The 21314-nt window shown below is 46.6% G+C and overlaps 12 protein-coding genes across 12 annotated transcripts; 6 read left to right on the top strand and 6 right to left on the bottom strand.

Annotated features, from left to right (window-relative positions):
- Positions 1 to 30: 30 nt before the first annotated feature.
- On the bottom strand, positions 31 to 565 carry SERLADRAFT_467656 (uncharacterized protein; the record flags this gene model as incomplete). The annotated part of the gene is made up of 2 exons (XM_007318374.1): positions 31 to 53; positions 122 to 565. The coding sequence occupies one exon, from the start codon at positions 536 to 538 to the stop codon at positions 311 to 313; it is 228 nt and encodes a 75-aa protein (XP_007318436.1).
- A 551-nt stretch (positions 566 to 1116) lies between these two features.
- On the top strand, positions 1117 to 3041 carry SERLADRAFT_415522 (uncharacterized protein; the record flags this gene model as incomplete). Its single annotated transcript, XM_007318373.1, has 6 exons — positions 1117 to 1218; positions 1284 to 1349; positions 1403 to 1610; positions 1771 to 2102; positions 2167 to 2768; positions 2826 to 3041. The coding sequence occupies 6 exons, from the start codon at positions 1117 to 1119 to the stop codon at positions 2893 to 2895; spliced, it is 1380 nt and encodes a 459-aa protein (XP_007318435.1).
- A 238-nt stretch (positions 3042 to 3279) lies between these two features.
- Positions 3280 to 3559, bottom strand: SERLADRAFT_389583 (uncharacterized protein; the record flags this gene model as incomplete). The annotated part of the gene is made up of 2 exons (XM_007318372.1): positions 3280 to 3422; positions 3454 to 3559. Coding segments are annotated over 2 exons (249 nt in total), but the record flags the coding sequence as incomplete, so codon positions are not given.
- A 31-nt stretch (positions 3560 to 3590) lies between these two features.
- SERLADRAFT_449185 (uncharacterized protein) lies at positions 3591 to 3868 on the bottom strand (the record flags this gene model as incomplete). Its single annotated transcript, XM_007318371.1, has 2 exons — positions 3591 to 3672; positions 3722 to 3868. Coding segments are annotated over 2 exons (185 nt in total), but the record flags the coding sequence as incomplete, so codon positions are not given.
- A 1375-nt stretch (positions 3869 to 5243) lies between these two features.
- Positions 5244 to 6692, top strand: SERLADRAFT_467651 (uncharacterized protein; the record flags this gene model as incomplete). Its single annotated transcript, XM_007318370.1, has 6 exons — positions 5244 to 5453; positions 5517 to 5644; positions 5698 to 5855; positions 5906 to 5943; positions 6003 to 6193; positions 6252 to 6692. 6 exons carry the CDS (start codon positions 5394 to 5396, stop codon positions 6517 to 6519), a joined length of 843 nt encoding a protein of 280 aa, XP_007318432.1.
- Positions 6693 to 7074: 382 nt separating this feature from the next.
- On the top strand, positions 7075 to 8403 carry SERLADRAFT_467650 (uncharacterized protein; the record flags this gene model as incomplete). Its single annotated transcript, XM_007318369.1, is given in 2 exon segments — positions 7075 to 7414; positions 7433 to 8403. 1 exon segment carries the CDS (start codon positions 7469 to 7471, stop codon positions 8210 to 8212), a length of 744 nt encoding a protein of 247 aa, XP_007318431.1.
- A 401-nt stretch (positions 8404 to 8804) lies between these two features.
- Positions 8805 to 11078, top strand: SERLADRAFT_467645 (uncharacterized protein; the record flags this gene model as incomplete). Its single annotated transcript, XM_007318368.1, has 2 exons — positions 8805 to 10320; positions 10415 to 11078. The coding sequence occupies 2 exons, from the start codon at positions 8885 to 8887 to the stop codon at positions 10842 to 10844; spliced, it is 1866 nt and encodes a 621-aa protein (XP_007318430.1).
- SERLADRAFT_369650 (uncharacterized protein) lies at positions 11048 to 14279 on the bottom strand (the record flags this gene model as incomplete). The annotated part of the gene is made up of 13 exons (XM_007318367.1): positions 11048 to 11389; positions 11449 to 11587; positions 11645 to 11940; positions 11997 to 12109; positions 12161 to 12217; positions 12269 to 12314; positions 12367 to 12849; positions 12902 to 13011; positions 13063 to 13096; positions 13145 to 13603; positions 13660 to 13900; positions 13951 to 14174; positions 14235 to 14279. The coding sequence occupies 13 exons, from the start codon at positions 14277 to 14279 to the stop codon at positions 11048 to 11050; spliced, it is 2589 nt and encodes an 862-aa protein (XP_007318429.1).
- A 294-nt stretch (positions 14280 to 14573) lies between these two features.
- SERLADRAFT_467636 (uncharacterized protein) lies at positions 14574 to 15058 on the top strand (the record flags this gene model as incomplete). Its single annotated transcript, XM_007318366.1, has 1 exon — positions 14574 to 15058. A coding segment is annotated over one exon (285 nt), but the record flags the coding sequence as incomplete, so codon positions are not given.
- Positions 15059 to 15217: 159 nt separating this feature from the next.
- Positions 15218 to 16149, top strand: SERLADRAFT_389564 (uncharacterized protein; the record flags this gene model as incomplete). Its single annotated transcript, XM_007318365.1, has 1 exon — positions 15218 to 16149. The coding sequence occupies one exon, from the start codon at positions 15382 to 15384 to the stop codon at positions 15940 to 15942; it is 561 nt and encodes a 186-aa protein (XP_007318427.1).
- A 235-nt stretch (positions 16150 to 16384) lies between these two features.
- Positions 16385 to 17974, bottom strand: SERLADRAFT_467630 (uncharacterized protein; the record flags this gene model as incomplete). Its single annotated transcript, XM_007318364.1, has 6 exons — positions 16385 to 16646; positions 16703 to 16882; positions 16939 to 17438; positions 17497 to 17654; positions 17707 to 17727; positions 17780 to 17974. 6 exons carry the CDS (start codon positions 17863 to 17865, stop codon positions 16521 to 16523), a joined length of 1071 nt encoding a protein of 356 aa, XP_007318426.1.
- Positions 17975 to 18822: 848 nt separating this feature from the next.
- On the bottom strand, positions 18823 to 21155 carry SERLADRAFT_356060 (uncharacterized protein; the record flags this gene model as incomplete). The annotated part of the gene is made up of 7 exons (XM_007318363.1): positions 18823 to 19582; positions 19644 to 19958; positions 20007 to 20024; positions 20087 to 20172; positions 20236 to 20339; positions 20400 to 20695; positions 20760 to 21155. 7 exons carry the CDS (start codon positions 21024 to 21026, stop codon positions 19343 to 19345), a joined length of 1326 nt encoding a protein of 441 aa, XP_007318425.1.
- Between the last annotated feature and the right edge of the window lie 159 nt (positions 21156 to 21314).

Raw genomic sequence — 21314 nt, 5'->3', positions numbered from 1 at the left:
TATTTGTGATACGTCGTTCATGTCCTAAGGAGGGATTGCCTTTATGTTCGAAACTGGTGCAGCCATTGTGTTGGATGACCGACATCAACAGGTCAGTGGAAATAAACTGAACAAGACTTACCTCGCACAATCACCATGGACATGATTAGATGAGCTGGGGGCTAAGCCGAGGAGAGAGCAGCACAAACGCTGGAGAATCTAGATGAACGCAGCAAGGAACACAATAGGGATATCCTTGTCGCGGGAGGTTTGCTGGTGTTTGCTGGTGAGAACAGCCCCTATCAGAAATAGCATTTCCTGTATGAGGATTTTACGTCAAGAGAAAGCAGCCTCGAGTTGGAAGATTCTGAGCAAGATCTGACATGTCTGAAACGACTCGGATATGCAGAATATGCAAAAGACGAGGATGAACGATCGTACTGGTTGGGCCACCCGAATCAAAAACAGGACGGCGAGCATGCTGTCGATAGTACCCGGTCTCCAAAGGACCGTTATCGGTACGAGGTTGTATGAAATCGATTCGTAGACATGTTTTCATGGATGTGGTGATGAAAGAGCGTGACCCAGCCAAAAGACCCAAACTGGAACAGCCACACCCTCGAAAATAGTCCGCATTAGGAAATCCAAGTTCGCGCCCACGACTGTGACGCCTTTTGCGATTTCACCCGTTTCACATCCGTCTTCTAAGCGCGTTCCACAAAGCTGACGGCGAACAGGCATGGGCCAAACGATGCGGACGATGCCCCAGGCAGGGAGCATGACAGCTTGCAGCAGCGTCGTTGCGGTGAGCATGATGAGGTGGAATCACAATACGGGCATGTCTTTGTCGAGAATCATCATTACTTACGATCGCACGCGACGCGTGTAGTACATGAGGCTTTAGTGATTTTGGGCAAGGTCCTGTCTTAGGTCCTCTCATGTAATCTAGTGTGATCGCTTCCCGTTATCCACTCATTGGACACCACACAGTTACTCACCGAAACGGACCTAGAACTACAAACCTCATATATACTCAGTTCGTCATACTTCTTCATCCTCCTTTCTTTCTCCCTTCAACGACACCTCACGATTAGCGCTCTTCCTCTCTTTCAGCTCCGTTTCTGCTTCGTACATATCATGTCTCACCCCCCAGGCTTAGAGAAGAACGATCGCTACGTCGTGCTTGGTCTCAGCCCTGACGCTACGGATGATGAAATCCGTTCAGCTTACAAGAAGCTGGTGTGCATCACATCTCCACTTCTCAATGACGTGTCAAACCCACACTTATCATTTTCGCATTATAGGCCCTCAAATGGCATCCAGATCGTCATACTGTTGACAAGGAGCATGCTGCACAAATGTTCATCGAAGTAAACAACTTAGTTTCGCTACATCCTATCCTCGTGCTTACGATACTAATCAGGTCAACGCTGCGTACCGAGCATTGATGGATGGTAAAGAGACCATTCACTCTAAGTTAGCTGAGGATACAGCAAAGTCAGCCTCAGGGTCTGATGGGCACAGCACTCATTCTAGCTCCAAGCATGAGACGCACTCGAAGTCGTCAGCTGGAAAGGAACATGAAACGTCTTCTGACACGTCTGCTTCACCAAAGCCAGACTCTGAGTTCGGTACCAAAAACACTCATTCCTCCACAGCGAAATCCAATTCAAAATCAAGCTATTCTGGCTCATCTTCTCGTTCATCTAAAACCCCAAACACTCGTTCAAGACCAAAACACGACCATCCATCTTCTATGCCTTCTCATGCAACTCCGTCAGAATCTCATAGTACGAACTCCAGTCGTGAACACATTCATTCTTCCTACAAGATGGACGATCATCAGGCGAGGAGTACAAGTTCTCGCCGCCATCACGGGAGTGCGCACACCTCGGCGTCGCCTCCATCTGGTACACACTCTGAGAAGGACAAAGATACTCACCCACCTTCATCACACACTCATTTTAGTGCTACATCAACTGCTACTCCTGCTGAGTCTGGGACATCCGTTCGCTCCAAGACATCTCGTTCACGCGGAATACTACAAACGTCTCAAACTCCTCCAAGCCTGTGATCCCGCCGATTTCGCAACTGCACAAATCATCTCGTTTTGGTTTCGGAGAGTGAGTCCTTGTTGTCTTCCGAGAATTTATGGTATTTAATGGCGCGTACAGTGATTTCGTTCAGAAGTTGTCCAAGGGGAAGCCCAAGACGCCTAAACGACGTAAGGCTGAAGATGGAAGTGATTCCGAAGATGAAGGAGCACCAGTTTATGGGTCCCCTCTTCGTCCACTCACATCACCCCGGGGCTCGTCGAAAGAATGGATCTTCCCACTCCCTTTAACGCTAGACGACATGTACCACGGCACGAATTTCCGTTTTCGCATTATCCGGGAAATGCTGTCACGCCAAAAGAAGGAGGTCGAAATTGAAATCGACATCCCCCCAGGTTGTCGGAGCGGAACCAGAATCGTGTGCCCAGGCACTGGACACGAGCGAAAGGACGGAACGTTGCAGGACGTTGTCTTTTTGGTCGAAGAAGTGTCCCATGATCGGTTCTCCCGCGTGAAGGACGACCTGTTTCTGGATATTTGCGTGCCTTGGGTGGATTCCTTGGCCGATCAGGGTGGGGAATTGTGCGTCGAAGGTATAAATGGCGAAGAGATTATGTTTTCCTTGCCCTATCCCCTTCAGGACCAAGCGACCGAAGGCAAAATTATTATCAAAAGGGCCGGTATGCCTGTCTTCCATACTGGAAAAACCAAAGGACGGGGCGATCTTATCATCAGGTCAGTTTCGATGCGCTATGTCTGATACTAATAAGATGTTTAAGATTATCCGGACAGGTGGCAGGTCGTCTTCTCGAACCCTTCCAAGTGGCAATCTTTGAAAAAGGTATTCCACTTGAAGGCATGATCGGATCAAATAAGTCTGGAATTTCTTGGGACTACCTCGGTTTTTGGGACCTATGGACATGTTATGTACAATAAACTTGTAGATCTATGCGTATGTATCCTAGCTTTGAATGATATTGTATACATTCTACTTGACTTTCAATGCATATCGTGTTTTGACTGAACATGCCAATGATAACATCGATGAGATAACGTCTCCATTTTTGTTTTTGATAAGAGTGGTATTCTCGTTCATGAACAATTTGCGACATTCGTCATGAACGACATAAGTAGTACCGGGCGCACTCATTTGCACAGATTAAGTAGTAGAGCCACGAAGCACTGTTTCCGTAACAACATTGACTTTGAGACATCTTTACATTCCGGTAGTTGCGCAACGGTCCGCTCACCCGACACCGAGACACGATGAGATAAAGCAGACGGTGATCTTGACGATGAAGGTTACGGATGTAAAAGTTCTATGATGACTTGCCACTCGCGCATGAACCTCATCGGTCGAGATTTGCATTTGGCAGGTAAGAGAAGCCACTGTCGGTTCGAGATTATTCCCTTCTCATACGGGAGAAGGGCAGCCGCACCGGGATCGCGCTGTTCAGCATCAGGTTGTGCAGATAGGCTTTGAGTGATTTTCCGAAATGATCGTTCCGTTCTGGATAGATATAACAATCTAGGAGAGTTATGAAAGGGAAGGATCACGCAACGTGATCCTGTTCCATGCTGCCTTGATAGCCATATATGTCCTATCCGCCAACCAACAGATATCTATGGATGATCGCATCTGTCGGACATGTGAATCAGCAAGCAAAGGAACGAGACGTCAATAATACATTGTGTTGTCACATAACAAAAAAGCTCCACCCCATTTCCTTGGTAGTGGCTTCGCAGTCGCGACAATGAAGATACGGACTGGAGCTTTGGGACTCTGCCGTGCCTACGGGCCTTGTTCGTGAGAGAAGTTATATTTTGAAATAGTCAAAATGAACATGGCAAAGGCAACGAGGACTCGGAGATGAACAAAGCATCTCACAGCATTGAATACGATCCAAAGCACAGGTGAAACATACTATATTGCACAGTACAGATGTTTGTGAGTGCCTCGTTGATAATATGCATACTCACTTACAGCATTGTTAAGGATAGGATAGGCTTTGTTTTTGTCGTTGATCGTAGGCTCATTTCTGAGTCGTCGTCACTGCGCTCAACTTCACGAATAGTTTAGAGCTTCCTGAAGTGTTCTGTCTCAACAATCATTCAGACAAGGAGGTAGATCATTCAATGTTGAGATATGATGCATAGGGGGCTTGATGCATAGGGGGTTCTTTTTGGTTCTGATGTCTCGTTAAATTTGTTTCACTGTGGTTCCTGTGATGAACTTTAAGGCATTGTAGATCAGTAAGTTAGATACAGTGCAGTGCTCATATACAGAACTCAAGCGCTGCAGATGACACGTTGAAGATATCTGAAAGTTAAAAAGAAGTACAACGCCAAGCACTTTAGATGTGGACGATACCTGCGTGATTTTAGAATTATCAGTGCCTCGCAGATCTGGGAATGCAAGAAAGATCGTCGACAAAGGTGGAGCATGGAGGAGCTCGGAGAACGTGCTTACTTCAAAATGTACCGACACATCACAAGTAGCCGCCAAGCGTAAACCATACAAAAAACCCGCTAGAAAATCAAGGGTCCACGACAAGGCGCCATAGGTTACACTCGAAGCGACAATGCACGGTGGCCGAGGACATGCAGAGGCATACAGGCAACTCTATACACGTCCACTGGGCAAAGCGATGGCACGTGTTCTCGTTATGGGGTAGCGGGCGCGAGGATCACCGAGAAAACGAAAATAAACGAACAGGGTACTACTTGGGGAAATGTTCGTAAAAGACGCACTAACAAGTGGGAAAACTTGAAAATATGGTGTCGACTTCGTTATCGAAATGTGACCACTGGCAGTGCGGGGCTGCGCAAAAGCTGAGATATTACTCCATTCCATCCTTGATTCTATTCTATGGAACACCTTGGCACTGGTTGTAGTGTCGCATATGAATTGAAGACAAGGTGCACGAAATAACCATATCCGAGAAACAACGCAAGGCTGCATCCTTGTGATTTTTTGAAGGGAATGCCAGCTCGGGAACGCGAAGGACGTCTTCAATACCACTTCAAGTTCGCCTATATACCATATTATACCATATGGCCATGCTCTGAGTCGTTGTAGAAATGTAATTCAAGTGACAGAGAGAAAGTGGAGGCACGTGATCAACACGCGTTTTCCTGTTGTTGTACAGCCTAGTACTACTTCCGAGTCCACAATGGTCAATACTTACCCATTCAGGCTCTGTGAAACAGGCTGAAGCCTTGCAGTTCATGCACCTTCGTCGTTCTGAATCTAGAGCAGCCCTGAGCTGTATACATAAACACAAGAAACTGGTCTGCTATGGAGCTGCGCTATAATCTGCGCTTTCGCACTTCTCCCACTCACGCAACTACGAGACACCAATGGCACGATTTTTGGACTTAACCACGAGAACCTCATGGAGAGATGACATTCTCTTGAAGGTATATGGCCATCTCCATGTCCAGCCTTGCGCGTAGCTGAACGGCTTTGTTCGTCCCACTCAGCTTTGCAACGTTATCATATATGTACTCTTTATGGGAGCCAATGCGTACACTGTGCTATCTCCAAAGGATATATACTACACTAGCAAGGAAACATATTTCACTCCTGCTCCTTGGGCTTATTTTATCTGGTTCGTTCGTTTCCTTTCGTAGTTGAACGTCGCTCAAACCTTTGATCTTTCAGGGCACTAATTCATCTTCTCCTTCTGGGGACCATTATATACCAATTTACCAGGCCAGGAAAGCAAATTATTATCGACGGTCTAGGATGGCGCTTTCCCATGTTAGGAATCATCAATGCCATGTACATCTACTCCTGGACCATCGGAGAACATCTATATGGTAAAAATTAGCACATTACTCCGTAGAACGTAATTTCACCCTCCTCGTAGAGCTTTTCTTCATTCTGTTTGTCAGTTCCAGTGTCACGGTAAGCCTGAATATCTTACCTCCCTTGGAAGTCGCTGGTCTGATATGATAACCTTTTAGTACATATACAGTATAATCAAGATGACAGCTTCGCGCAACATCTCTGATGAGTTATTCTTGCACCTTCCCTTTTCGCTTTACCATGGTTGGTCAACTGTGCTCGTTATCGTAACTGCATTCGAAGCATTCGGTGTCGACGCGATCGCTGAGCCTGCAGGAATTTGGACCGCAAGCTTCGTCTTCCTTGGACTGTGCGCTATCTCTATTCATCGCCCGAGATGCTCTAGTTAATTTTACCATCATTGATAGATTCTTCCTGGAAGCTGCATCTTTTGCTTATGCCTCCTCCTCCACCGAAGGCGACCTTCCAGGTTGTATTGCTATATCCTGGTCTCTGTGGGCGATCTTCGCTCACCAGACCGTCGAACGTTCCGATTTTGTGCACTGGAGCGCACTCGGATTTGCGATACTTTCCATGTTTTGGTTGTTAAGGAGTGCACTTGGATTAGTAAAGATGATATCAGGAAGACGGTGGTTGAGGGGTGAGGAAAGAACCAGCCTTTTGGGCGGCCGATGAGCATGATTCTGATAGAGTTCGAACGCGAATAACCATACCTTGGTATTTTGTAGTTGGTAATATGAAGTTCCTCACACTGTATACCTCTCATGTATACTTTCTCAATCTGTAAACCTTGTCGACGCGTGTATATATCAGCACTTTCTTCATTTTATGATGCTCCGTTTGCACATCCATATCAACATCAACAGGGAGACTAGGGGTGCGTTTTGGGATGGTTTTGGGTGGTCACAGAGGGTTGTGATTGGCAACTTCAATGATATCCGGCTACTGTTTAGTTCCCGGCTATGCCACGCGATCTTGATTTTATTTACACGTGATACCGTGACACAGACGCGTTTCCACATTCATTCAAGTTCTTGTTCCATTGTTCTAAAAGTTTGCAATACCTTTTATATAATCCTCAAAGGCCTTCAAGCAGCTGAAACATATAACTATCACAGGCACCAACCATGGATTCATCTGGCAACCAGTGGACTGGACCTACAATCTGCATAAGCTCGGAGAGTTCGGCTTGTGGCATCCATAGACTTGAGTAAGGAGTTATCGGCTATTGTCCGTCCATCCGCTTTAAAGGACACGAAGTACTAGATAACGCTTTGCTCGTCCATTCGTTCTTATTAAATGTCTCAATGGTTCTGCAATATCATACATCACTCTTCACCCCATTTCATCCTTTACCAATCTTAGTTCCCAGGATGGTGTTGAATGTGATGAAGGAGCTTCCCAACGTTCCTCTATCCCCCAACGCAAACATGACTATTCACACTGCCGTTCCAACAGAACGAGGTCCTAAAGTTTCTAGGACTAAGCCTAATCTGTTTCTTGAGAGACGCGTTCCTCTGGGAGAGATTGAACGTTTACGTGAAAAGTGGAATGCCGTGCCTTCTCCAGTAAGCTATCCAATGAAAACTATCAGTCTGATCATACCTACTCACGCTAATGTCCAATGCAGACAGGTTCACCTGCCAACATTAAGTGGCAACACGAACCCATCAGCCCCCCATCCGCGGCTTGGACATCACCACAAGACATTACCTTACCGACCCTTTCAGTGCCTTCTCCTAGTACTCCGGCTTCATGCAAGCGCTGGGGTATGTTCATGTTGAAGTACAAAATTCAACATTCACAAATTCTGTTTCTGATGACCTTTACATTTAGGAAACCATCATACGCTTTGAAGAGCCGTGGAGAGAAGATAGAGTCCACAGCAGATACCGGTTGCGAAAGGTCCCTGAAATTCTTAAAGAAGTCAGCTACCACCAAATCAGCACCTGACCTCAAGGCGCTGGGCAAAGCTACTGGTGCGAAACGACTGGCTCCACCTGTTCGCCCTGTCCCTCCATTGCCTCAAAGTGCCACTGTGCCACCATCAACCAAATTCCCGGTGGCCGACGAAGAACAAGAGGGAGAGTTAACGAACGACTTCAACGACAAAGGGATTTACTTCGGCTGCGATCCTAGGTGGGACCCGTCTCAGGGCGATGCCACCTTATTTCTCATATCCCCGGTGGACGACGTGCCAGCAGCGGCAGACTGTGAAGAGCTAATCGTGAAGCGACAACGATCATTCACTCGGTCTACCCACAGCCTTCCACTAGATAGTCCGAACAGTCAAATCCACTACCATAGGTCCCCACAGACGCAACGTATGCATCCCATCGACGAACTTCATTCCTATCTGGAATTGTAGGTCGACTAGAGCTCGGCCATATCAAGAATAGGTGCCCTGGGATTCGAATCCATCGTGATCTTCTTCGAGGCCGACCGCTTAATGACTACAAGCCTTGCCTTTTAACGTCCCTGCGCTCAATCGGTAGACTCGGATTCCCAGCCATTCGTTATGTTGTATCGCTATAAACTACTTTGTATTGTTACCAGCTGAAATATAAGAGCGTCATTCATTGCTTTTGGGCCATGGTGGCCGTACCTTCCAATTGCATGTTCCTTTGCTCCGCGCCCCGCACTGCCACAGACGGCTGAATCACCGAGAATTCCTTCCATACCTTTTTCTTTCCTTTCCTGTCTTGCTTTGCCCTGCCTACCTGACCACAGTATCGCCAAATTTGCATAGTTTCCATTGACACGAGGTTTTCTTTTACCACCCGTTACGATGTTGGCTTTGGCCGCTTTGACAATGGAGTCCTTCCAAGAAAGGTTTTCTGTGGACTGGTATTGCCGTAAGAAATGGCTTAATTGTTAACTGCTACCACCGTGGCAGTGTCCAACCGGTTGGGTCGCATATATACTTCCGCATGCTCGGCAGTAAGCTCTCTTTTCCTCCCGTGTGTCTCGTGTCTGGTATAAAATCTCTTTTTCTCGTCATCTCTATCCCTCATCTACCCCATCCTCGACGTCTCTTAACATGTCGCCACTGCATTCCCTTACTCTGTCTTTGAAGTCATCAGAAGAAAACAAGGACCCAGTTTCGCCACAGTTGTCTCCCAAAAGATCATATTTATCTCATGGCGAAGGCGAGTTTCATTGTACAGAAATGGATGCGAAGCGTCGTCATCTACATTCTGAGTTAGACAAGAGAGCTCCACTTGGTAAGTGTAATATAGTAACTCACATTCTTGCAGCGACTACATCTTCTTCACATCAAGATCCGCTCACAGCTTCAGGGCTGCAGAATCGACGTCCTCGTGCCCAGGCCCGAACTTCTCATGATTCAAATCGCTCTCTCAAGGGCTCGACGTCTGTGCCCGACTTTCGCTCGCCTTTGCAACAACAGTTGGAAGGTTGTTATGAGATGATTTACAGTTCTAGCTCATCAGAAATCCAAGCACATACGTGGCCCCCTGACTCGCACACCATCAATATTATACACGACAGCAGTAGCTTGCGCAATCACGGTAAGAGTAGTGGTGGCACTGGCACCTGTCAGAATGCAGTACCGCCGCGGGATCTCAACGACAGCATCTCTCCTGCGTGGCCACCACCTGTACTTCATAACACCACCATTTCTTCAATAAGCGATTGTTCTGTTTCCCATGGGTGGAGCCCCTCAGCTTTTACCCCCGGTGATGGTGATGACCCTGTAGTATTTCGATCTCGTTCGAATTCTTTGCCACTTGTCCGCCGCCCTCCGGTTGACCTTTGGCAATCAGAGCCACTGGAATCGAGCATAACAAAGCATCAGTCTCCCTTTCTCAGCCCACCTGCTACAAATATACATCCTCCCGTTCAAAACGTTAACTCTGTATTATACAACACCCCTCCTCCTGGTCTAACTTCTCATAGTGCCAAGCGACGTTTGGCTTCAGGAACGTCTCATGAAGGGGACTCAGAATCAGTCCCCTTAGCGTCTGCAGATTATTCGATAGGCTCTTCAAAGACTACGAACGCAATGCGTGGGAAACCGATGGCTCCCATCGGCGCTGAGCGTAGCAGGGTATTATCCATGTTGTCCAAACCAACGCCTAAAGCAAATCTTAGCCGTATATCCCCTCAATCTTCTTCTTCATTTCCATCTTCTTCATGCACTCAGTCACTCGTCGACAGGCCACCGTCTGGGGTGTCAAGTGCCTTTCCCGCACACAGGCACGCTCGCGTCTCTGGAACTCAAGGAAGAATGCCTGTGGAGGAGGATAAGTTGTCCACGAAGGAGTTGGATCGTCTTTTCCTGTGCTTGCGGCTAAACGAACACTCTCCAAAGACTATATCCCCTCTAAGCCCTCTTCGAAACCCACAGCCGGATCTAGTGTGGAGCGCTCAAGCTAAGGTCATGTTACGCACTTCATCATTAAGAAATGTCATGTCTGCAAGATACCGCCAAAGTCCAAATGAGCGCTCCAGAACGTGAGGATCTTTCGTTTGTCTCGCATTTGTTTTCTCGAATTCTCATCATCTATCTCCCTACTTTCTTCTTGGCCACGTGTTGGCTTGTGTTTAGTATCTGTGATCGTTACCAGCCTCGAGAAGTGGAGAGTATCTCTGGACATTGTCAAGAATGCCGTAGGGATTCGATGTGCAAGAAGCTTTTATCCCGCAGACTTTGTCAGTCGTCGTGGCCGTCAAAGGTGCCACGACGAAGCTCTGGTCCCATCGCTGTAATAGGTGACTATGGGGAGATACTAGACGAAGAAGGCGATGAAGAGGAAGGCAGTCTGTGGGATGAGGTTAGGGCTGCTACCTTGCGTCAACCTTCCCTAATGGACGACCCGGAAATAGTCGACATGAACATTCTTCCCCCTGCTAGTCCTCGCATTCTGGATTTACATGATTTCGACTCGGAGTTGCCTGAAATACCAGATGAGGATTTGTTTTCGGACAGTGATGAAGAGATGGCAGACTATACCAGTCACAGAAGAAGTCTTTTTTGATTTTATTGAATTCATAGACGGACATTATAGAAACAATCGTGTAGAAGTAGTCAATGCAGAATCTTTGTAAAGTTTTTGAGTGTAGTATATTTCTCGGTGTTATCGTTACCACTACAAGGAAAATCCAAAATGCTTTCATGATCCCTTTTTTCATGTATTACCTTAGTGTATGCTCCACTTAAAGATCATTTGTCGTACCTACCTCAGAAGAAATTGTATTGCCTTGCCAAAGCCACTGTCGATGCAGGCCCAATATCCAACAGGGGGCCCTCTGGACCATTGAGACGAACTTCGTAGTTCTCTGGGTCAACGTGGAGAGTCGGCGTTGCATCGTTCCACTTCATATCCTTCTTTGTGATGTTGCGACAATTGACTACCGCCTCACATCTTTTGGATAAGCCATAGGATGCAATGGCACCACAACTCAATGATATTTGCGAAACGAAAGCAACCGAGTTGAGAGCGGCAGCCATTGGGAATGCACCCCACATAGGCTTGGAGTAGGACGGTTGCACCGTCGGAATGGAACCGTTCGCATCGCCCATCTGGGTAGAGAGTAGCTAATATCAGCAGTATCATAATGAATGAAGTGAATGGAACATGCCTGAGCATACACGATCGTGCCTGATTTGAGTACCAGTTCGGGTTTAGCACCAAAATTCTCTGGCTTCCAGATAACCAAGTCGGCCAGTTTCCCAACTTCGACGGAGCCAATCACATGGCTTATACCATGCGCAATCGCGCTATTCGTCACAATTATTGAAATTGACTGAATCAAGGCCACATGCAGTACAACTCACGGGTTGATGGTATATTTTGCGACGTAACGCTTTACCCGTCCGTTGTCTTTTCCTTCACTGTCGTGTAGTTCGGCGAGCGGTCCATTAAATTCTCGTAGCTTGCTCGCAGTTCTCCAAGTCCGGCTTACAACTTCGCCAACACGACCCATTGCTTGTGAATCTGAACTGATGATTGATATAGCCCCTGCGTCGTGGAGGACATCCTCTGCTGCCATCGTTTCTGCTCGAATACGAGAATCCGCGAAACACAGGTCTTCTGGAATAGATCTATCTAGATGGTGGCACACCATGAGCATCTTGAAATTGGATGAGAAGAATGTTTGATTTTTGAAAGGGCTCTGTAGTATCTTACATCGAGATGTTCATCCATTGTGTTGCTAGTGAATGGTCTAGTAGGGTTGGTCGAAGAAGGGATGACGTTGTCGAGGCCACAAACCACAATGATGTCAGGTGCATGTCCACCGCCTCACAGATAGAGTGAGCGATCGTTAGCGAGTGTCATCAATATTAGCTCACCAGCACCCTCCGTGTGGTAAGTGTGAATTGTCCGCCCGCCAAATGCGTTGATAGTACCTAACATGCAATACATCAGAATTTTAAAAGAACGATGGTACGATCACTCACTATCGACAAAGCCACTTTCATTGAGAGTATCCGTGTGTATGTTGACCTATTGATTACAGAATTGGTGGCGACACAAAGATGGTTTAAATCCGACTGACCTGGACATCATACTTGTCGCCAACGTCCAAACAATTCGATATAGCAGTAGGTGTAGACCCCCAATCTTCATGCAGTTTAAGACCAGCCGCTCCGGCAACTACGACTTCCTCCAAGGCTGTCGGTCCTGAATCATTGCCTTTCCCTGTAAATGCGAAGTTCATTGGAAGGCCATCTGTAGCGGCTAGCATGGACCTGATATGAAAGGGACTCGGTGTACATGTCGTCGCATTTGTACCTGCACTTGGCCCAGTCCCTCCTCCAATCATCGTTGTCGTTCCAACTGCAAGCGCCTCAAACACCTGCTGAGGACATATGTAGTGTACATGGGCATCAATAGCTCCAGCGGTGACAATTAGCTTTTCACCAGCGATGACTTCTGTCGACGAGCCGATAACTAATGCTGGGTCGACACAATCCATTATATCCGGGTTGCCAGCTTTTCCGATTCCACATATTTTTCCGTCCTTGATACCGATGTCTGCCTGCAGTGTGTCACAGTTGATGGATATTTATGAAGATCGATGCGCAACAAACCTTGTAGATACCTGACCAATCAACGATTATAGCGTTCGTTATTATTGTGTCGGGAGTATCCCTGGAACTCAAGTTTGAGGCTTGCCCCATTCCATCTCGTATACTCTTCCCTGTGTTAGTCGTTAGCGCTTTCGCTCTCATAGCTGAATGATACAGCGTACCGCCTCCAAATTTGACCTCGTCGCCATATACAGTCTATGTTGCGTGAATATTAAGAGTATGTAGTAAGGTAATAAATCATACCTTATCGTGCTCAATTTCAATCCAAAGTGTGGTGTCTCCTAGTCGTATCCTATCTCCAGTCGTGGGTCCAAACATCGAAATATACTCTTCCCTGCTTACATCCTTTCTCATCTCACCGATCGTCTCAGCGTCTACATATACTTCAAGCGCTCCCGGTTCCGGACAGTATCCAAATCCTCTTTGGATAATGTCATTTTTTATCTCGTCCAGTTTGAAAAGGGCTGCAGGGTTACCTTCACAGCTATGAGGCGTAAGACCATCGACACAGCCAGTAACGAGACCATTACAGCCTGTGATAACTTTACGACCTGCGACATCACAAAGAATCACATATTTACAATCTCCAGGTTCAAAACGAACGGCTGTTCCAGCAGGAATGTCGAGTCGCTTTCCGATAGCTTTGATGCGATCGAATTCAAGGGCAGCGTTCGTCTCAAGAAAAGGATAATGGGATCCAACCTGGAACACGAAAGCGTTAGTTAACCTGGTACAATCGGAAACGGGAACGTAGGTACTTGGATAGGACGGCTACCATTGTTGGTGACTTTAAGCTTGATACAATGCCGCCCTGTGTTTATCTGAATTCTTTCCTTTCTTGCTATGATAGCGCCGGGCAAGGCCTCACGTGCGCATACACACGTCTCAGCAGAAGGAAATTTATCTTCAGAAGGAATGGGAAGAAACGACCCATACAACGCGGCATTGAGGTTACCATCATCTGTACAGATTGGGTCATGTACTGTCACCAGGAATACTCTAAGGTTTGGACTGAGTTGCAGGGTTGATAAAGACAGGCATATGCGTACCCGTCATGGAAGGTTCCTTCCACTTGTATTTCATGGAGAAGGGAAGGAACACTGGGTAACACATGTCTCCTCCCGAGCAACGCCTTTCCATGTCGCATGAGTTCCGCTACAGAATGGTAGCCATCCCTGATGCGTTCTTGCAATTGAGATGCTATGAGTGCAATAGCTTCTGATCGATTTAGTAGTAGGCCTCTTGCAAGGCGCTTTTGAGCGAGAAATCCGGCCTATAAATGATAATAAGGATTGCCAGAGATAGCCATTTGAGCAAATGCTGAACGAAGTACCTGATGCAGGAAGATTTTTTCTTGCTCTCGTGGCAGAATGTGCATATTGCAAGTGAGCTTTTAAGCTTTGAATCGGATAGATATTTGCGAGCAAGGTAAGAAGTGCCCGAGCGCTGATAGTAATCTTGGCACGATAAGCAATGGTCCATATCTAAAACTACTAGTACATAGGGAGAATACTATCCCAGCATCCGAACATTCCAGCATAAAAACTTGCGATTGACTCGGCAACAAACAACGACCGCAAATAATATAGCGAATATTTTCACCAAATTTCTAACCACGTTCTGTCAAACCTGGTTGCAGTTGCCCATTTCTTCTTGTTAATTTTCACACTCGTTTTTCTTGCCCATGAATACTTGGACTGCAGCCCAAAATCGTCGATTTGGACCTCGCTGCAACCCAAATGCATCCGATTGCGAGTCAACTGGGGACAAGTCGTGCGGTACTCATGTCAGATACATAACCATGGTACCATATCGCTAATTTATGCCTGTGGACCTCAGACCCACGATCCAGTTGCGGATCACACCCACGCATGCTCCATCTGAATCCGAGGTCCCGCCGTGTCCAAAACGAGGCACCGAGTCATATACATCCGGTTCTTGTGCGCAGCATCAGCATGCTGTGGACTGGCGCTATAAGTAGGCTGACTGGTGCTGGATGGGGGCGTCGCCGTTCTCACCAGGCGCGTGTATTGAGAGCTTCCATTTCCAGTATTCAGAAATTCCGTAGCAGCGCTTGGGTCGGGGGATACCTCATCACCTTCTGGCCATCCAGACTGACTAGAACGCACTGTGTCATCTCTTCAGGATATATCAGGGGTATTCTGCGTTCATTACGGAGCCAAAGTTAGTCCATTCTGTATCGGAACTTGTCAATTTGTTGTTCCTTTGTTGGCATCATACGGTGAGTGGCACTGTCGGTCACGTGTGACTGCATCACGTTTTAATTCACGCCCATCCTAGGCCGGTACTGCTTTTGTCTGAAAACCCAGCTATCAATCGCTTTGTTTCGTATCATCAGCTCCCCCTCTCCCAACGTCTTACTTATGACAACCTCCCCCCTTGAAACATCCCCTTCTTTCGCTATATCTCTTAAACGCTCGTCGTCTTTTGCTGAACCACTCCCTCATAAACTTCCACGCATGACTCTCAGTCGCACCGTCTCATATTTGTCCTTGGCCGACTGTCACATTGAAAATCAGTCGGAGCTACAGCTTTCTTCTCCATCATCATTCACTCCCAACGCCCCTAGTCGCGTTCCATACAGTCGCACCCTTCGTCATTATAAAGAGCAGAAAGAGCGACGGAAGCACCAATTGAATCGCAGTCGCCCAGAGTTCACAATCACACCTGCTCCATCTCCATCTCCTCCCAAAGCCTCGCCCCCCACCCCCAAAGCATCTCCCACCCCTATGCATTGTCCTCGTGCCTCTTCACCACTCGCCCCAAATCGGAAGCCACTTCCTCCACGAGCATCATTTCCTCGCTCCAAGCAGGAGCCAGATTTATACCGGGTGGCGATTAAGACGAGAATGCGATGTTCACAGGAAGGAGAAAAGATTCTTCTAATGGGCCCACGGATGGCACTCTCAATACTATCTGCGACTAAAGAGCTGGAGAAAATCGTCGCCTCCCAGATGGACGTTGACCGTGATTTATCAATGGCCAAGGATGACTGGGAAATGCTGGGAATTAGTGTTTGACTGCATGGGAGTTTCTATCTATGAGGAGGCATTTTGGTTGTGAGTTATCATTATTCATTTAGAGCGGAAACTGTTGAGGTGGATATGTATATACACACTTTTCGTTGGAGGAATTGGGACATTGTATCACTGTTGTATTCACTTAAAATTATGCATTTGTAGTTTTCTCTAGCTTTTACATTAATGCTGTACACTGTTCTGTCTATCGTCTCTAATTTCAATTATAATCTCGGTTACTAGTACTTGGGGTCAAGCCATGGTGTGGGCAGTTGATCATGTTACGGTAGGTTACAATCATGAACCCAAGTAAGATGGCACCTCAAGTCCGGCCATCCCGTGGATCTGTCGAAGAAAACGGAAGATCCTTTCGACCTGGTCACGATCAGATTGCTGTGAACTGTAGCCCTTAAAGTTCAGGCAACTTGGGCATGTCATCTCCCGTCTAGATTTTTCTTCTGTACCTCTCCATGCTCAAAAAGGTCGGGGCATGGAAAGGATGCATATAACGCAACAGGATGTCATCAACGGATCATTATAGCTGTTACATTTATAGACAATTATATACCATCACCCTGCTGTCATGAATTTGACGTTAATTTCGCAAACAGAAACATGATTGCGACTGCCCAATGTTCAAATTGGTCCTTGGAGACAAACAGCAAGGCCTGTGAGAGCACGGCTTTCGTGATTTGAGCTCCCATTCCCTAAAGAGGCTTATATCAGGATCAAGTGGAAGTATCAAAGATATGAAACAGCTAACCCGATACCACCCTAACAAACCCTCCCTCTTCCAAACCCGAAGGAGAATGTCCAAGGCGCCCGGCTTCTGACGCTGACGAGACTGCCCCACTAGTGACGGCAGCTCTTCTTCCTCTATTGCATCTGTTTCGGCAGTACGAGCTTGAATTTTTACTTTTGCCATAATATATGGATAAGTTACCTGGATCGAGAAAATTTTAGCGGGATACAACATTATAAGACCAGGAATTCAAATACAATGGTAGCCAGCGTCTTGCTCAAAGCTCCAAGGAGGAAGGATAATCCCGGAGTCAACTTCTCATTCATAGTCGTTCTCGACTGCGCGATAAGCAGTAAACTTTTCACGCGCTCGTACACTCCATACGTGATTGCGGGGTTTACGGTGAGCACCATCCCCGGTTTGATACCAAGCCACAGCCCTGTTACACCTTCCTCCCGTATGATTTCACGAGCGACGCCAAAGAAGGAGTCGTCATACACTTCCTTCTTATCGACACCTTCGGGGCTTATCGAAGACGAAGCCAGTTCCTTTCGAGTTGATCGTCCAACCTGTTGCTGAGTGGCGATAACTGAAACCGGGATAGTAAAGATTTGCGACAGAGCGCCAGCAATTGCGCCCAACATCAACTCTGCCGCCGTAGATAGCGCAGGTACTTTCGAACCCGCAGGAAGCTTTCTTGTCAAGCGCTTGATATAAGAAGTCCGAACAAATGAATAGAAAAAGAAGTAGGCGTATTCTGGGGAACAGTAAGCCTGTCAAGAATTGAGAAGAGGAGATGACTGATAATAACTCACGCATCGAGAAGGTATTTAGCATGGTGGCTGCAAATCCCCTGTACCAACCCAGAATCCCTTCTTCCCTGAATATCTGCAACAACACAGACAACATACTAAGCTTTTTCGTCCGCTTGCCTTTCACATCTGAAGATGATGCTTGTATCCGTGTTTTAGCACTGATAGTGACGTCAGAAGCATGAATATAGGTATTTCAACGTTTAAACATACACATCTAGAGGGTAGACAACACTACTGTGTGTCAGAATATTATCACTGTGAGGAGGTTCACACAAGAACTCACGCGTTACTGAAGCAAGCACCGAGAGCTCCACCGAGGGCTGCACCGAACGGAGTCAACTGGGGGACAGGTTTGGACTGCACCGACATGTTTGTAAAAATGGAGGAATAAAGGACAGATAAGTCGTGCTCAAGCACAAATAAATCTCGTCAAATCTAAAGGCTATTAGAGAAACCCGGTCGGCACTGGCACCGGTTTCAATCAAGGGGATTGCTCCCACGTGATAAATCTAAAGGCCAATAGCTTCTGAAAATAACAACCATAAATAACGCCTATCCAAAGCTATCTTGAATATGCGGATTCAACATTCAAATCCAAATTTCCCAGATCACCTCGATATATGTCCTTCCACAAACTCTACTATCTCTAGTAATTTCTCACAATCTGATCATTCGCGATCTGTCAATGAACAAGACCAGGACGCGTTTGGTGTCGTTGCTCAGCAACGTTCCATCCAAATCTATGGCATCGCTGGCAGGGTGTGGTGATTATCGGTATCTTTCAAGTTAGCAAGTATAATAGTCTTAGCTCTTCCTCGACAGGGAAGCTGCGTACTTTATGAATATTTATCTGGACCATCATCCTTCCTGGGAGTTTGAACCTTCTCTCCTCGATGGAAACTGTACGAAACATCCGCTTACTTTCATCGAACTCGGCTCAGGAACTGGGATCGTCTCTGCACAAATATCCAGATCAATATCTCTGACTGAAAGGGATTTGGTGATTGCTACGGACCTCCCCGACGTTTGCCCACTACTAGAACGCAACTTGCATGACCTCTTGAAGGACCGGACTGATACTTTCACAAGTTCCAATAACGTCGTCCTAGTGCGGCCATTGTCCTGGGGAAATCATGAACATGCATTGAGCATAGCTCATGAATTGGAGCTAACCATGAGCAATGCGAATCCACGTTATATCACTCATATTATCTGTAGCGATCTGGTGAGTACATATTTCGAGCAATATATCCTGTCTTAATGTCGTCTCAATCTGTCTATTTCACGGATATACAAAGGTCTACTTTCCCGAGCTTCTGGGACCCCTTCTACGATCGCTCATCCATTTATCGTCACCACCATTCATCTCTTCGGACTATGCTAAAGTAGTCATCTCCTATAAAATCCGCAGTCTGTCTAAGGAGGCTGATTTCTGGTCCGCTTTTGGCTTGTGGTTCTCCTTTGAGCCTGTCGGTTTCAGACCAAAAGGATCGGAGAAACAATCGAACCACAACGGTTGGACGCGTTTTGGTCCATCAGGGGAACAGACGTTCGTATTTGTGGCACATCGTAGGCCAGAATCTTTCAATTGGGATGTTCCTGATAATGATCAGGATCTGATCGGTGGTATTGGAGCAAATGGCACGTTGACGAGGAAGGGAGACGATACATTCGAAACATTCCTTTTCATGAGCATGATCGATGATGAGACTGACGCTGATATAAAGGAAGCTTGACAATGCAGATAATTCATATACTCATTATACCTCCTAGAATTACATCGAAAGTTGTCATCACAGCTCCTATACAGTTTCGGTCCCCTTTAATTGATACGAAAGCGACTGGCTTAACCAAGTGCAGAACCATGATGATGATAGAAACGCTGATTTCCATTTTCCAATAATCCTACTGACTTGTTGTAGTCTCCGCCTTGTTCTTGCACGTATCCCGGTGGTGCATGAGAGCGCATCACAACGCCAGGCGCCTGAAGAGTTGTTAGAATGATCTTCTGGCTCACCAAAGGCTCCGTCGTGACGACTGAAGGTACAAAGCCCGTTGCTTTAAACGGCAGTAGATCCAGCGTGTACTGGAAAGATGGCAGGATCAATTAAATTTCAGAGTGGTTTTCAACGTAGTGAGAAGCATACCCTGACGGTAAACCTAGGAAACATAAAGCTTGGTTTGAAGATATTCTTGATGTCTACTTCACCACTAAGAACCCTCCTGCCATCCTCTTTGCTCCCTTCGCTGGATGGCCAAAAAACAGCTCGAGCGACATTCTCAAGGAAAAAATTGTTACTCCGTCTGGAGATGTCCTCACTTGTCGCATCTGAACCTGTGGCCATAGATCTGACCAAAAGAAGCTGGATAGATGAAGGGGATGAGAGAAGGTCAAGCGCGTGATTATCTTCACTGGTAAGAGTTATTGTAAGGGGCAACGGCGACGCTCGAGCATATGTCAACTATCGGATATGATCAGAAATGTCTGGATACGAAGGCTCGTTACTCACTGGCGTTGCGATAGCTAGCTAGAGAATGGGGGTCAGCTTGAATATGCAGTGGGAGGAAGGCATATGATCTTCACACGCACAGTGCAATCAACCACTGCATCCTTGGAACCAAAGAATGTGCCTTTGATTGACACAGGCGGAAGCACCTTCCAACCTTCTGGATCACCTGCAATGTTTTTGTCAACTTGAATGAACAGGATAACAGTGCTAACCATAAAAATAGAAATACCTTTTGGCCCAATAAGCGGGCTACCTTCTCTGTACGCTAATTGTCGGAGAGACGAAGGAGGGTCTGCTCGTGTGATAATGTTATACCCGAAACTTGTTGACAGACTGTAAGAATATTTCCATGTAAATCTCATAAGCGAATTAAATAGAATTAAAACATCATACGTCTGGTTAACTCTCAATGCTCCACGCTTTATCGTAACAAACAGCTTGTAATCTATATAGGCAGGGCTAGCTCGTTCTGAAAAAGTAGGAGGCAGTGGGAACTTCTTCTTGGCTGTGCCATCTTGCACCTCTGTCTCGGTAGGTAGAGTGACTTCAAAGGGCCAAGAGTAAATCCCTTTGCTGAACTTTGACACTTTCGTGCCATCCGGAAGGATCATATTAGGATTCCACAGTTCATTCTCAATCTTCAGAAAAAGTTGTTCTTCCTGTCCCACTGATGTAGTTCCTGCTGTAACCTGACATTATGTTTTATTCTCACATCAGACAACACTTTATCACGGAGGTACACGTTTTACTCACAGAGATGGTCACCGCCTTGATTGACTCAGACTTTATAACATTGATCTCTGTTCGTCCAGAGATAACATCGCCTGCATAGTAGGTGGGCAGGGACAGAGAATCTCGCGAACGGCTTTTAACCACGAGAAAAAGCCATTTCTGGCCTTTGCTGTTTTCTAACGAGTAAGTGTGCTCCGACCGTCCGTTCACTGGTCCCTGTGCACCCCCTTGGACAGGCTCAGAGAGCGGAGCAGAATACTCAGGAAGTTCGGAATCTTGGTCACCCATGGAGAACGTTGAGTCGCTATCCTCTAAGTTCCCACTAGCCTAGCTTCCGATATAGAACTCAGGCTGGTTCGATAAGACGAGGTCCATTTCGAGGACAGTATGTGTGCAAAAAGCTTGTAAAGGAAACACAAAGGAAAAGGGCGAGAATGCGCCACAGCTTTTGCGCGCGGGTGCACGTGTTCTGGGACGAATTCATAGACTCGATGTCTGACTTTGCTACCTGAAAGTCATTGCAACACTGTTGGACTCAGGCCACGCTCACCGCCCAAGTTTTCTCATATTTCTGAA

Source organism: Serpula lacrymans (assembly GCF_000218685.1).
Source record: "Serpula lacrymans var. lacrymans S7.9 unplaced genomic scaffold SERLAscaffold_7, whole genome shotgun sequence".
In the NCBI taxonomy this organism is placed as follows: domain Eukaryota; kingdom Fungi; phylum Basidiomycota; class Agaricomycetes; order Boletales; family Serpulaceae; genus Serpula; species Serpula lacrymans.
The sequence above is the reverse complement of the archived record's forward strand: the minus strand, read 5'-3'. Positions and strand labels throughout refer to the sequence as shown.